The following is a 15,929-nucleotide window of genomic DNA, read 5'->3' on the forward strand; positions in this document are numbered from 1 at the left end:
GTGTCCGCCGCCGCCATTGTGCGGCGCTAGTTCCCTCAGAGGGTACCAGCTGTGGCCAGTGCCTCGAGCGCTTCCCCTCGCTTCTCGCTCTCCTGTGCTGGGAGCCCGGCAGGCCCGGGACTCCTGTCCGTGCCGGTGCGGGCGCCGGCATGTGGCTGTGGGAGTACCAGGGGGGCCTCTTGGGCCCCTTCTCCTTCCTGCTGGTGCTGCTGCTGCTGCTGACGCGCAGCCCCTTCAATGCCTGTGTCCTCACAGGCAGCCTCTTCATCCTGCTGCGCTTCTTCAGCTTTGAGCCGGTGCCCTCCTGCAGGGCCCTGGAGGTGCTCAAACCCCGGGACCGCGTTTCAGCCATCGCCCATCGCGGCGGCAGTCACGACGCCCCCGAGAACACGCTGGCGGCCATTCGGCAGGTGAGCCCCCCACGCCTCGCGCCCCTAGGTCCTGCAGAGAGCTCGGACTTCTGCTCGTCCGTCCGAAGGTTCCCTGGCCTCCCCCTGACAGCCTTCCCAGTTCCTCACTGGTCCGCAGGAAATGCGTTCCGGTGGCCCTTGATCCCTCACGATGTCTAGAAATCTCCCGACTTGAGGTGTTTCTAGACTACAGCAAATATTTATGTAGTTGCTACGTGCTGGATACTGAGGTTACAGCCAGGAAAAAGGACCAAAGGGTCCCTGCTTTACAGAGCTTACACTGGAGTGGGGGAGACAGGCCTTAAACAAGTAAACGCATCAGTATTGCTTTAGGAGAGTGAAAAGTGCAATGAGGAAGCAGGGTTATGAGATAAAGAATGACTGGGGACGGGAGGAGTTATACAATTTTAGATGGAGTCGTCAGAGAGAAATCCTCTCTGAAGAAGTGACACTTGAATTGAAACCGGAATTTTGAGAAGGAGCCAGCCAGGGAAAAGCAAGTGGAAAGGTCCCGAGGCAGGAATGACGTTGGAGTGTTCAGGTAACAGAAGAGGCGGTATGTGGCCTGACTTCAAAGAACAGAGCAAAGGTCGGTGTGTCAATGCAGTGGACAATGGGCCGTGTCAGGTAGGGTCTTGGTCAGTAATTGAGGTTTTTATAAATGGATCACCCTTCACAGGACATTGCTTTGTCCTCTAAATTACGTGGGTCATCTCCTTATCACCTTTTCCCCCCAAACACACACATTGACACTCACACAACCGTGGCAGCTGGACTCATGATAAATTATTCCTCCCTTTTTCACAAGACACTCCTGAGACTCTTGATAACCACCCAGTTCTTGGCAGTCTCCTGATTAGGCACTTTTGCATCCGTATAAATATATCTGATCCCTCATTTCTTTGAGACATTATTTTAACATTCATTGAGTGGGTGGGAAAACCATGACTCAAACACACACAGCTCCTTCTAGAATTTAGCCTGCTGATTCCAAGCCCCAGTACTCTTTGTCATAGATTAGAATATGGTCTAGGATGTAAAAACTCGGACTACCTGCCCTTTCTTTGTCAGACTTTATTTTTATTTATTTTTAATATTTTTTTAATAATTATATTCTTTTTTCTTCTTGAAGTTATGTATTCTTTCTGTCATTATATATGTTATTATTCTATACACATTTGCTGAATGTCAGACTTTATTTTTTAATGAGCAAGTTACTCAAGCTCCCTATGCCCCAGTCAGGGTCATGACTATGGTTTGCTGCAAGCAAGGCACCTCTCTTCACCCTAGTCTCAACTCTGACCTCAGTTTCACCATCTGTAAAATGGAAATAATAATAGTATCTACCAAATAGGTTGTGAGGATTCAGTGATCTAATCCACATAAAGTAAAACCTGGTAAGACCTACACAGATGTAAACTATGTATGCCAAGAATCCTAAGATGGCTTGATTCTTTAAAATTCAAGGTAAAATAATTAAGTCTAAAGAAGGAAGAAGGTCAGGAGGGCAACCTTTGAGTTAATGGAGAGCACTTGACTTTTTGTGAACAACCAGGTTAAACATCTCTTATGCTTCTCTCCATTTGGTTCTTTTTATACTTTGTGATGGAAGGGAAACAGTGAAAGCAGCTTTTCTAGCCTCCTATTTAAACCTAAGTCTAAAGATATTGAAGAATGTATTTTGCATTCTTAAACTCAGAGAGGTCTGATGAAGTAACATATATATGTTAGTATTACATTTTATTTAGTATTAGATAGTATTGTCATGTAAAGAAGGCTGATAATTACTATAGAAAAAAGCACATAATTGTCATTGCTTCCATTTCAGCTTAGCTTTATATAAATTGCCTTAAAGTATATAGCTCACTGCTAATCGAGTACAGAAGGTATTCATAGGTGTTTATTGATGAATGTGGTGGTTTGACTAGGAGCATGTTTGACTGAAGATAAATCATAGTTAATGAATGAGGAGCATATATGTGAAATACACATACACATACAGTATTTTATATTCTGTTGTGTTGCAAGGGAATCGTAGCTAAATTCTATCCAAGTCTTGTGTGTTTTAAGTTGAGCATGTGTTTATGTAATGTAATAATGATAGTAAACATTGTGCCAAATTAATTCCTGGTCTTTTTGTTTTTGTTTTTGTTTATGTTTTACACATACTTAATTCCTGGTCTTAAGAGGAAATGAGATGTGGTAATAAAGCTTGTTAGAATATAAGGTCATTATCAATGAACTTTTTAGCCATAACAGTATTTAGCTGCTGAATATACACTGCAGAAGACAAGGCTGTGGCTTCTCTCTTGACTTCAAAAGAAACACAGTAATCCTCTATATCTGTGGGTTCCCATTCTGCAGATTCAACCCAAATTGAAAATATTTGGGGGGAAAAAAACAGCAAAAAATAATACAATAGTAAAATACAATACAAACAAAAACCAATACATTTTAAAACTATTTACATAGCATTTACATCATATTAATTATAAGTTAATCTAGAGATGATTTAAAGTACAAGTCCTCAGTTAATGTCATGGATAGATTCTTGAAAACTTCAATTTTTAGGTGAAACAACATAAAATGAAACTAACTTTTTACCTCATCAAAGTTATTACAAAACAACATTAAATGAAACCAGGTTGTTCCAGGATCTGCTGTACATCCTTTTGCTGAAAGTCACAGTTTCTAAGAACCTATCAATGATGTTAAGTGAGGACTGTATACAGAAGGATGTTTGATGGTTATATGCAAATACTATACTATTTTATATAAGGGACTCGAGCATCAGCTAATTTTGGTATACATGGGGGTCCTGAAACTATCCCCTGTGGATACCAAGGGAAAACTGTACATAGTTTCTTTCCATCAAAGTTCATTTTTTTGTATTATCCTCTTCTTCATCTCTTTGCATGTTTGCCGCTCATAACTCATATTCTTAAACATTTTACTATGTAAAAAAAATCAAGGAAGACGTTCTGACAGTGGTAGAATTTCTGGTAGATTATAAACTTATATGTAGAAGGAAAACTTGGCAAATGTGAAATAAATGTGCTTCAAAAACAGATATACTATTATAAACAGTGACAAAGGAATGAAATTACACCCACAGTACATTTACCACACAGGGGCCAGAGTGTAGCTTTAAAAGTATAAATTAGATTATATCCTGCCATTGTTTAAAACTGTCCAGTGATTTCCTGTTGCAATTAGATAAAATCAAAGCACCTTTGTATTTTGTACTTTTCTCCAAAGATCCTGCTCTCTCTGTTCCAACCACCCTCAGTATTTGTTAGAATGCTTTTGGCTTCATGTAATAGAAAGTCCAACTTCAAATATCTCAGACAGTAAGGGGACTTATTATCTCATGTAACAAGAAAGGTTTGTTGGTCGGGGGAAGTATGGCCTCCAGGATGGTTAATCCAGCTGTTCAATTTGTGATCATGAACAACCCAGATTCTGTTGATCTATCATGTTTGCTAACCCTCCTTGTAGTTTTCAGGTGTCCAGTGCAGCCCCAAGCATCACATTCTTAAAAACCAGCATCCAATCTCAAGGAAAGATTCCACTCCCTCTTTCTTGTGTCTTTCCCAGAAGCCCACCTCCCTTTTGGGTTGGGAATAATCCACTTTGTCACTCTAGCACAGGAAAAAGCTGAACACTGGGGCAAGAACCGGTCTCTGCCAGCAGGGAGAAAAAGAGAAATAGATTTGGGTAGGTAATCAACACTTTCTGCCACCTGGATGGCTCCCTTCTATGTTGTGGCCTTGGTATTACACTTGCCATTTCTTCTGCTTGGCAAACTCTTCTCCCAGATCTTTGCACAGTTAGCTCCCTCTTACTGTTAAGGTCTCAGCTAGCTCAAATTTCATATTCTCAGAGAGGGCTCCCCTGGCTGCCGTGGCTACCTTAACCTTCACATTACTCTCTATTTTCTTCTTCAAAATATGAAAAATATTTATAGTTATTATGATTTATGTATTACATGTTTGTAATCTGTTTCTCCCTACTAAAATGTAAGATCCATGATCCTTTTCTCTCTTGTTCACCACTATCTCACTGCTCAGAACAGTGCCTGATACATAACAGGCACTCAGTAAATATTTGTTGAAAGTACTGTGAAGTAAAAATAGTCGGTAATTCCATTGAGAAAAGGTACTCAACATTATTAGCTATCAAAGAAGTACAAATTAAAAACACAATGAAATACCACTTCATAACCACTAGGATGGCTATAAGCAAAAAGAGAAAATAACAAGTGTTGGCAAGGATGTAGAAAAATTGAAACTCTGCATTGAGCAAGTCTGTTGGCTTCATTTTTCCAACAGCATGTGCTCATTTCTTATCTATATGTCACATTTTGGTAATTCTTGCAATATTTCAAACTTTTTCATTAGTATTGTATCTGTTATGGTGATCTGTGATCAGTGGTTTTTTGATGTTAGTATTATAATTGTGTGGGGGTGCCATGAATCCTGCCCATATAAAATAATGAACTTGGCCAGGCCTGGCGGCTCACGCCTGTAATCCTAGCACTCTGGGAGGCCAACGCGGGCAGATCACTCAAGGTCAGGAGTCCGAAACCAGTCTGAGCAAGTTGAGACCCTGTCTCTACTAAAAATAGAAAGAAATTAATTGGCCAACTAAAAATATATAGAAAAAATTATCCGGGTATGGTGGCACGTGCCTGTAGTCCTACCTATTTGGGAGGCTGAGGAAAAGGATTGCTTAAGCCCAGGAGTTCGAGGTTGCTGTGAGCTAGGCTGATGCCACAGTACTCTAGCCCAGGCAACAGAGTGAGACTGTGTCTCAAAAAAAAAAAAAAAAAAATAGTGAACTTAAGAATCCTTGTGTGCGTTCTGATGGCTCCACTGACCAGCCATTCTGTCTCTTTCTTTCTACTCCCTCAGGCCTCTTTATTCCCTGAGATGCAATAATATTGAAATTAGGCCAGTTAATAACCCTATAGTGGCCTCTAAGTGTTCAAGTGAGAGGAAAAGTAGCACATATCTCACTTTAAATAAAAAGCTAGAAATAATTAAGCTTTGTGAAGAAGGCATGTCTAAGGCCAAGATAGGATGAAAGCTAGTTAGCCAAGTTGTAAATTGGGAAAAGTTCTTGAAAGAAATTAAAAGTGCTATTCCAGTGAACACACGAAGGCTTCTTGCTTTCCTCATTGCTGATATGGAGAAAGTTTTAGTGGTCTGGATAGAAGATCAAACCAGCCACAATATTCCCTTAAGCCAAAGCCTAAGCCAGAGTAAGGCCCTAACTCTCTTCAGTTCTATGAAAACTAAGAGAGGTGAGGAACTGCAGAAGAAAAGTTTGAAGCAAATAGAGACTGGTTCATAAGGCTTAAGGAAAGAAGTGGTCTCCATAACGTAAAAGTGCAGGGTGAAGCAGCAGTGCTGATGTAGAAGCTGCAGCAAGTTATCCAGAAGATCTAGCTAAGATCATTGGTGAAGGTGGCTACACTAAACAGATTTTCATTGTTCAGCAGCCGTCAACATTGAGGCAAGACCCTTCACCAGCAAAAAGATCATGACTCACTGAAGGGTCAGATGATCGTTAGCATTTTTTAGCAATAAAGTATTTTTTAATTAAGGTATATACATTGTTTTTTAGACATAATGTTATTGCACTCTCACTAGACTACAGTATAGTGTAAACATACCTTTTATATGCACTGGGAAACCAAAAGATTTGTGTGACTTCCTTTGTTGCAATATCCACTTCATTATGGTAGTCTGGAACTGAACCTGCAATATCTCTGAAGTATGCCTATATATATTAATGTGTGAATTAGAAACAGAGGTTTATCTTTTTGTCTCTATAACTGGAATAACGTAGAAGTATTGGTAAAGAAAGTTAAATGCAGTCATTAGAAGATCTGGCCTAAGAAACTCTAATATAGTGTTTCTTTTATAGAGCTTTTGTTTTGTCTTTTTTTTTTTTGGCCTCATTAAACTACTCAGAAAAAACAAATACATGAAATATTCATTTGTTTTGGTATTCTTGCTAAAATAAACCATTTTTACTTTTTGTGTTGTAGTCAAATAAAGATAGCCTCAACAAATAAAATATAATTGAACCTAATTATAGTGTCAGCAATAAGGAATTAGGACATTTGTGTTAAAGTGAGAAAGATGTACTATCTATACTGAAAATGTGGTTTTGTTTTACGTTATATATAACCCATGTTGATGTACCAGTATATTATTCTGTCTTTAATTTATAAAAGGTATATCTTTTAAAATCTTTTGACCAGTATAGATTAGTATAATGACTTTTCCCCTAGGCTTGTCAAATCACAATAGCTTATATGTATAGAGTGCCAACTCTGAGCCAGACACCAAGCTTGGGAATCTACATGCATTATTTTTAAATCCTCACAACAACTCTTGGGATCATTATAGAAATATCATCTTAAAAATAATGAAACTAAGGTTAGAGTGGATAAGTAACTTGACTAGATGACATAGCCAGTTAGTGATAGAATTGGGATTGGGGGGGGCAGGGAGGATATCTAGGTCATATATGTGAAAATCAAACTGTGAAGCTTAGAAGAAAATATAGTGGATCTTTATCACATGGGAGTAGGAAAGAATTTAAATAAGGTAGAAAAATCTCTACCCATAAAGGGCATTGTTGATAAATTTGACTAAAAAATATATTAATAAAGGACATGGTTAATAACAATGGCTAACATTTATTGAATGCTTACTATGCAGTAGCATAGTGTTATTTGTTGTTTGTGGGTATTTAAGTGTGTTGTGAATATATAAATACCTATAAGGAAGTAATATGGGAATGATAAACACCAACTTTAAGATGGTAATTACTTTGGGATAGGAGAGAAGAGAATGAATGGGAAAATTTTGGCTCTATCTGTAGTATTGATAGTAAAATCATAGTGGTTAAGAATGCAACTTGTACCACATCCTAGCTTGTGTAACCCTGGGCAAGTCTCTTAATCTTTCTTTGTCTCAGTCTCTTGTCTGTAAAATGAGCATATTCATAGTTCCTGCCGCAGGGTTGTGAGGATCAAATGAGTTAAAACATTTAAAGCACTTAGAATAGTGTCTGGCTAATAGAAAAGTATCAATAAATAATAGCTTTTTTTTTTCTTTTTAGAACAGAAAGAGATTGAGGCAAATAGGACAAAACATTAACATCTTCTAAGTCTTTTTTTTTTTATTCTATACTGTGTATGTTTGCAATGAACTATTACTTAAAAAAAATTTTTAATTAAAAATCTTGATCATATTGAGCATTTGACATCTTCATTGTGATGAGAAAACCAAGGAAGCAAACGTTAGATAGTGTGTCTCCAGAGGATCATTGCTTATAAAATTTAATGTTCAAATTCTTTTAGAGAATTAGAACTTTAGATAAGTTCTAAAGTTTAGATAAAGTTCTAAACTTTAGATAAAGTTCTAATTAGAACTTTAGATAAGTTCTAATATGTTGGTCACATAAACAAAATGTGTTCCCTAGAAGCAGGCTTGGTGTTTCTGTGATAGAGGGTGGAGTTAAACCAACAAAAACCTGACTCCATCTTGTTTATGCCAAAGTAGTGAAATATACGACTAATCAACAAACACAGGGAAAGTAGCAGAGCTACTGTACCAATAGATAGTGTAGGTAAACAGTGGAATTTGTCTATATATGTGTAAGCCATTGATGACCGGTATATTAATAAAGTATCCGGAGAAAACTTAAGTTCCTGAACTCTCCCTGTCTGCCACTGTTAGAGTGAGAAGGATAGGGAAATTGAAGTTTTTAAGGAATCTGTCAGTTAAGAGTTGAAGTAAGGCTGACATCCATGGAAAACAGAAAGAGGCCAGATTTGCTGTTTGGCTCAGCAAGGGGAAAGAATCAATAAAAACGGCTATCTACTTATCCAGCTGTGTTGGAATTCTTGAGTGGTTAGATACAAAATGATGTTTGTGGCCATTTGACAGTAATATTGTTGATGTTTTTGTTAAGGCAGCTAAGAATGGAGCAACAGGTGTGGAGTTGGACATTGAGTTTACTGCTGACGGAGTTCCTGTCTTAATGCACGATAACACAGTAGACAGGACAACCGATGGGACTGGTCGATTGTGTGATTTGACATTTGAACAAATTAGGAAGCTTAATGCTGCAGCAAATCACAGACTTAGGTAAGTAGTTTGTTGTCATTTAAACATATCTTTTAGCTTTTATTAGAGGTCACAGATAGACACTGGCACCTTCTAATTACATCTTCTGCTCCAGGAGAGTTGTTTCATTTTGTTTTGTTTTGAACCGTATACAGGTTTCCTAAGTAATGGGTAGGTACCAGTAAGAACTGAAATATGGCATTATGTTTTTAATCTTTCCAACTGACGCCAAATTTGGCCTCAGAACTATTCTTAATACTCTGTCCAGTTACTAACAAAACTGTTACTTTGTACTGTCATTTAAATTATAGAATCATGAGACTAAAAGCAATTGCTTAGCAATCTTCTTGCCTTCAGATACACCAAGAAACAAATTATACATTCTTTTAAACCTTCAAATAATAATATCACCTTTTAACCTAACCCTTTTAATTCTTCAGATCCTTGTAACAAGCTTCTGAGGAATCATACAATTTCAGGAATAGAAAGTATCCTAGAAATCATCTAGAATAGCACTATGCAATAGAACTTTCTGTGATGATGGAAATATTCTATCTGTGCTGTCCAATATAGTAGCCACCTGTGGCTATTGAGCCCTTGAAATGTGGCCAGTGTGACTGAGGAAGTGAATTTTTAATTTAAATGAAAATTTAAAATTAAATAGCCATATGTGGCTGCCATATTGGACACTATAGTACTAGATCAATATTGCTTTTAGAGAGAGTACCAGAAAAGTTAAATGAATTACTTGAGGGCATATAACTAGTTCATAAAGAATCTAAGACTAGAATCTAGATATCCCAGTTTTTAGTTCAAAGAAACATCCACCATACCATGCTGTTTTTGGTTGCATCCAATGTCTCTGAACCCTGTAAAAGTGAAAGTTCTTTCAGATGTCTAATTTAAGCCTCTCCTGGTATAAACTCATATCTTCCAAAGTATGTATATCAGAGCTAGTCCTATAAGATACTCTGCAAGAAAAGTGTTATATGATCAAATAAGATCAAACATTATACTCTGGATATTCTTCTTGGGGATAAACAGTCCACATCAATCAATTCTTACCTTAATTTACCATTTCTCAAACTTGTATGACCACAGAACCCATACTCTTATCCTCACTAGTAGCTATAATCACCCTTGGAATTGGTACATCAGGTAATATATTTGGAATATGGTTATTTAAATCCTTCTCCTCTTGTCTTCTTTGTAATACTAGAAAGTGTATGCTCACTGTCATTCAAGTAATATCAGTTATCTAGACAGTGATCGATACTCCTTGAATATTGAGTATTTGACCCAGTAATTAAGTTATCATCTTCCCTAAAAGATGTTTCAGACCTTATTTTCCTAGAATATGAAAAAAATTAAAGTCAGCCAAAGGAAATCATACTCCAGGCTGGAAAGAATATTGACAACACTTGAAAATTACGAGTCCAGGCTGCTCTTGAGTGTCATCAGATATTTCATTGCTCTGTTGTATGCAAGGGAAAGGCTGGCTTTAATATTATGATGACATTGCAGCTAATAAGATTCCAGGCTCAAAGTTAACACTTAAAGCAAAAAATGCGTAGGGTCATAAGAATGGAAAAATAAGTACCACATGTACTCACCATTAAATTGGTTTTAATAGATCAACACCTAAGTGCAGATACAGGAATAACATTCATCAGGTGTCGGGCAGATGGGAGGGGGGTGGAGGGGATGTGTACATGCACACATAATGAGTGGGATGTACACCTTCTGGGGGATGGACACACTTGAAGCTCTGACTCGGGGCGGGGGCAAGGGCAATATACATAACCTAAACATTTGTACCCCCATAATATGCTGAAATAAAAAAAATTAAAATAAAAAAAAACACTTAAAAAAATGTGTGGGATCACCATCACCCTTAAAAATTCCGTAAGGGCCAGGCGCAGTGGCTCATGCCCGTAATCCTAGGCACTCTGGGAGGCCGAAGCGGGCGGATCGCTCAAGGTTAGGAGTTTGAAACCAGCGTGAGCAAGAGCGAGACCCTGTCTCTACTAAAAATAGAAAGAAATTAATTGGACAACTAAAAATATTTAGAAAAAATATTAGCCGGGCATGGTGGCGCATGCCTGTAGTCCCAGCTACTTAGGAGGCAGAGGCAGGAGGATTGCTTGAGCCCAGGAGTTTGAGGTTGCTGTGAGCTAGGCTGATGCCACGGCACTCTAGCCTGGGCAACAGAGTGAGACTCTGTCTCAAAAAAAAAAAAAAAGAAAGAAAAGAAAAATACCTTAAGAAGACACCATATCATAGTCAATGTACCATCTTAATTATCTTTAATACAACCAATCTTTGCTCCACAATTGGAACACCGTGTGTTTTCTTTGACTGAACACCAGATAAAATAATTGGCTTATGTTTAGGGATGATGTTATAGAAAAAATAAGTACTTTCTCTAGAATTACGCCCACTCTGATGAGATGCTCATCCTAAGAGGGGGGCATGGAAACTCAGACTAGCCAAAGAAACAACAAATTCAGTCTCCCATCTTTCACTCCCGGGGAATAGATGTTAACTGGAATGGCTGGCAAAATTGCCTGTAACACTTAAATTATTCTTATTTATTTATTTTTTGAGACAGAGTCTTACTCTGTTGCCCCAGCTAGAGTGCCATGGTGTCAGCCTAGCTCACAGCAACCTCAAACTCCTGGGCTCAACCAATCCTGCCTCAGCCTCCCAAGTAGCTGGGACTACAGGCATGTGCCACCATGTCTGGCTAATTTTTTCTATGTATTTTTAGTTGGCCAATTAATTTCTCTCTATTTTTAGTAGAGACAGCGTCTTGCTCTTTTTTTTTTTTTTTTGAGACAAAGTCTCGCTTTGTTGCCCAGGCTAGAGTGAGTGCCATGGCATCAGCCTAGCTCACAGCAACCTCAAACTCCTGGGCTCAAGCAATCCTGCTGCCTCAGCCTCCCAAGTAGCTGGGATTACAGACATGTGCCACCATGCCTGGCTAATTTTTTCTATATATATTAGTTAGCCAATTAATTTCTTTCTATTTATAGTAGAGACAGGGTCTCACTCTTGCTCAGGCTGGTTTCGAACTCCTGACCTCGAATGATCCACTCGCCTTGGCCTCCCAGAGTGCTAGGATTACAGGCGTGAGCCACCGTGCCCAGCCTCAAAAAATTTTTAAAAAATCAAAATGATATGAAATATCTTCTCAGACCACAATGGAATAAAACTAGAAATCAATAACAAGAGGAACTTTGGAAACTGTGCAAATACATGAAAACTAAGCAATATGCTCCTGAATGACCATTGGGTCAATGGAGAATTTAAGAAGGAAATTAAAAAATTCCTTGAAAATGGAAACACAACATACCAAAACTTATGGGATACAGTAACAGTAATGCTAAGAGGAAAGTGTATAGCAATAAATACCTCTATCAAAAGAGTAGAAAGATTTCAAATAAACAACCCAATAATGCACCTCAAGGAAATAGAAAAGCAAAAGCAAACCAAACCCAAATAGTAGAAGGAAAGAAATAATAAAAATCAGAACAGAACTAAATGAAATAGAGACTAAACAAAACAAAACAATACAAAAAGATCAATGAAACAAAAGTTGGTTTTTTGAAAAGATAAACAAAATCGATAAACTGCTAGCTAGATTAACCAAAAAAAGAAAAGAGAGAAAACCCAAATAAAATTAGAAATGAAAAAGGAGACATTATAACTGATACCACAGAAATACAAAAGATAGTCAAAGACTATTATGAACAACTATATGCTAACAAATTGGAAAACAGACGAAATGGATAAATTCCTGGACACACATACAAGCTACCAAGATAGAATTAGGAAGAAATAGAACAGACCAGTAATGAGTAACAAGATTGAATCAGCAGTAAGTTTCTCAGCAAAGAAAAGCCCAGGACTATATGGCTTTACTGCTGAATTCTACCCAACTTGTGAAGAACTAATACTAATCTTCCTCAGACTATTGCAAAGGGAGGGAATTCTTTCACTTATTCTATGAGGCCATAATTACTCTGATACCAAAATAAGACAAAGACACAGCAAAAATGAGAACTGCAGGGCAATATCCCTGATGAACACAGATGCAAAAATCCTTGCCAAAATACTAGCAAACTGAATCCAACACATCAAAAAGATGATACACCTTGATCAAGTGGAATTTACCCCAAGGATGCAAGGATGTTTCAACATACGCAAATCAATAAATGTGACACAGCGTATCAACAGAATGAAAGATAAAAACCATATGATCATCTCAATAGACAGAAAAAACATTTGATAAAATTCCATAACTATTCATGATAAAAACTCTGAACAACACAGGCATAGAAGAACATACTTAAACATAATAAAGGCTATATATGACATACCCATAGCTAACTTGTTGAATGGGAAAAGCTAAAAGCCTTTCCTTTAAGAACTAGAACAAGACAGGGATGCCCATTTTTTACCACTACTATTCAACATAGTCCTGGAAGTCTTAGCCGAGCAACCAGGCAAGAGAAAGAAATAAAAGGCATTCAAATTGGAAAAAAGGAAGTTAAAGTGTCCCTCTTTGCAAACAACATGATATTATTTATAGAAAAACCTAAAATTTCCACCAAAAAACTATTAAAACTGATAAATTCAGTAAAGTTTCAGAATACAAGATCAACATACAAAAAATTATTAGTATTTTATACACCAATAATGAACTAGCTAAAAAAGAAATCAAGAAAGCAATCCATTTACAATAGCTACCAAACAAAACTATCTATGAACAAATTTAAGTAAGGATATGAAAGACCTCTACAAGGAAAACTATAAAATGTTGATGAAAGAAATAAAGAGGACACAAATGGAAAGACATCCATGATCATGGATTAGAAGAATTAATATTGTTAAAATGACCATCCTACCCAAAGCAGTCTATATATTCAATGCAGTCCCTATCAAAATATTAATACCAATGTCATTCTTCATAGAAATAGAAAAAACAATCCCAAAATTTGTATGGAACCACAGAAAAGTCTGAATAGCTAAAGCAATACTGAGCAAAAGAACAAAGATGGATGCTTCACACTACCTGACTTCCAAATATACTACAAAGTTACAGGAACCAAAACAGTGTGGTATTGGCGTAAAAACAAACACATAGACCAATGGAACAGAATAGAGAACCAAGAAATAAATCCATGTATTTATAGCCAACTGATTTTTGGCAAAGGCGCCAAGAACATACATGAGGAAAAGGGCATTCTCTTCAATAAATGGTTCTGGGGAAACTAGATATCCATATGCAGAAGATCTAAACTGGACTTCTGTCTCTCACCATATACAAAATCAACTCAAAATGGATTTTAAAGACTTAAATGTAAGAACTGAAACTATAAAACTACTGGAAGAGAACATTGGGGAAACACTCCAGTGGTCTAGGCAAAGATTTTTTGGCTAAGATCTCAAAAGCACAGGCAAAAAAAACAAAAATAGAGTAATGGGACTATATTAAACTAAAAAGCTTCTACACAGCAAAGGAAATAATCAAGAGAGTGAATAGACAACCTCTTGAAACATTTGCAAACTGTTAGCTGACAAGGGACTAATACCCAGAATATGCAAGGAACTCAAAAGAAAAACAATCTCATTAAAAAATGGGCAAAGGTCACCAGCAAATTGGTATTAACGGATCAACACCTAAATGGACATACAGGAATAATATTTATCGGGTGTCGGGCAGGTGGGAGGGGGGAGGAGAGGATGTGTATATACAAACATAATGTGTGAGATGTGCAACGTTTGGGGGATGGTCACGCATGAAGCTCTGACTCGAGGTGGAAGGGGGGACATGGGCAATATATGTGACCTTAATATTTGCACCCCTATAATATGCTGAAATAATAAAATAAATAAAACAAAAAAAATGGGCAAAGGGATGGGGGAGTGTCTGCCCATATGCAGAGGGCTCACATGGGGATGTGTCAGCCCGTGCACAGAGGGCTTGCATGGGGGGTTTGGGCCCGAGCGCAGACGGCTCACGTGGTTGGTTTGGGCCCGTGCACAGAGGGCTTGCATGGGGGGTTTGGGCCCGCGTGCAGAGGGCTCACGTGGGGGGTTTGGGCCTGTGAACAGAAGGCTCACGTGGGGGGTTTAAGCCCATGTGCTGAGGGCTCACGAGGGCGTTTGGGCTCCTGTGCAGAGGGCTCACGTGTGGTGTTTGGGCCTGTTTGCAAAGGCCTCACGTGGGGGGTTTGGGCCCGTGTGCAGAGGGCTCACGTGAGAGGTTTCAGCCCGTGAGAGGAGGGCTCACGTGAGGGGTTTCGGCCCGTGTGCAGAGGGCTCACGTGGGGGGTTTCGGCCCGTGTGCAGAGGGCTTTCATGGGCGGTTTGGGCCCGTGTGCAGAGGGCTCACGTGAGAGGTTTCAGCCCGTGAGAGGAGGGCTCACGTGAGGGGTTTCGGCCCGTGTGCAGAGGGCTCACGTGGGGGGTTTCGGCCCGTGTGCAGAGGGCTTTCATGGGCGGTTTGGGCCCATGCACAGAGGGCTCACGTGGGGGGGGGAGCGTGCGCAGAGGGCTCACGTGGGAGATTTGGGCCCATGCGCAGAAGGCTCACGTGGCGGGTTTCGGCCCGTGCGCAGAGGGCTCACGTGGCGGGTTTCGGCCCGTGTGCAGAGGGCTCACGTGAGGGGTTTGGGCTCGTGCGCAGAGGGCTCACGTGGTGGGTTTCGGCCCGTGGGCAGAGGGCTCACGTGGCGGGTTTCGGCCCGTGCGCAGAGGGCTCACGTGAGGGGTTTGGGCTCGTGCGCAGAGGGCTCACGTGGGGGGTTTCGGCCCGTGCGCAGAGGGCTCACGTGGCAGGTTTCGGGCCCGTGTGCAGAGGGCGCACGTGAGGGGTTTAGGCCCGTGTGCAGAGGGCGCACGTGAGGGGTTTGGGCCTGTGCGCAGAGGGCTCACGTGAGGGGTTTCGGCCCGTGCGCAGAGGGCTCACGTGGGGGGTTTTGGCCCGTGTGCAGAGGGCTCAGGTGGGGGATTTGGGCCCGTGTGCAGAGGGCTCACGTGGGCAGTTTGGGCCTGTGTGCAGAGGGCTCACGTGGAGGGTTTCGGCCGGTGCCCAGAGGGCTCACGTGGGGGGGGGGGGTTCAGCCCGTGCGCAGAGAGCTCACGTGGGAGGTTTGGGCCTGTGCGCAGAGGGCTCACTTGGGGGATTTGGGCCCGTGTGCAGAAGGATCACGTGAGGGGTTTCGGCCTGTGTGCAGAGGGCTCACGTGGGAGGTTTGGGCCCGTGTGCAGAGGGCTCACGTGGGGGGTTTCGCCCGTGTGCAGAGGCCTCACGTGGTGGGTTTCCGCCCGTGCGCAGAGGGCTCACATGGGCAGTTTGGGCCTG

General features: G+C 40.2%; 1 protein-coding gene across 2 annotated transcripts in view; it reads left to right on the top strand.

Annotated features, from left to right (window-relative positions):
• GDE1 (glycerophosphodiester phosphodiesterase 1) overlaps nucleotides 1-15,929 on the top strand; it is a 29,307-nt gene continuing 13,378 nt past the window's right edge. The window contains exons 1-2 of one of the 2 annotated variants that reach the window (XM_012736074.2): nucleotides 1-410; nucleotides 8,403-8,578. In XM_012736074.2, the coding sequence (XP_012591528.1) occupies nucleotides 150-410; nucleotides 8,403-8,578 (437 nt within the window). In that variant the 5' untranslated portion in view covers nucleotides 1-149. The remainder of the gene's footprint in view (nucleotides 411-8,402; nucleotides 8,579-15,929) is intronic. The other variant, XM_020281296.2, reaches the window with a different exon arrangement.

Source organism: Microcebus murinus, chromosome 19 (assembly GCF_040939455.1).
Source record: "Microcebus murinus isolate Inina chromosome 19, M.murinus_Inina_mat1.0, whole genome shotgun sequence".
Lineage (NCBI taxonomy): Eukaryota > Metazoa > Chordata > Mammalia > Primates > Cheirogaleidae > Microcebus > Microcebus murinus.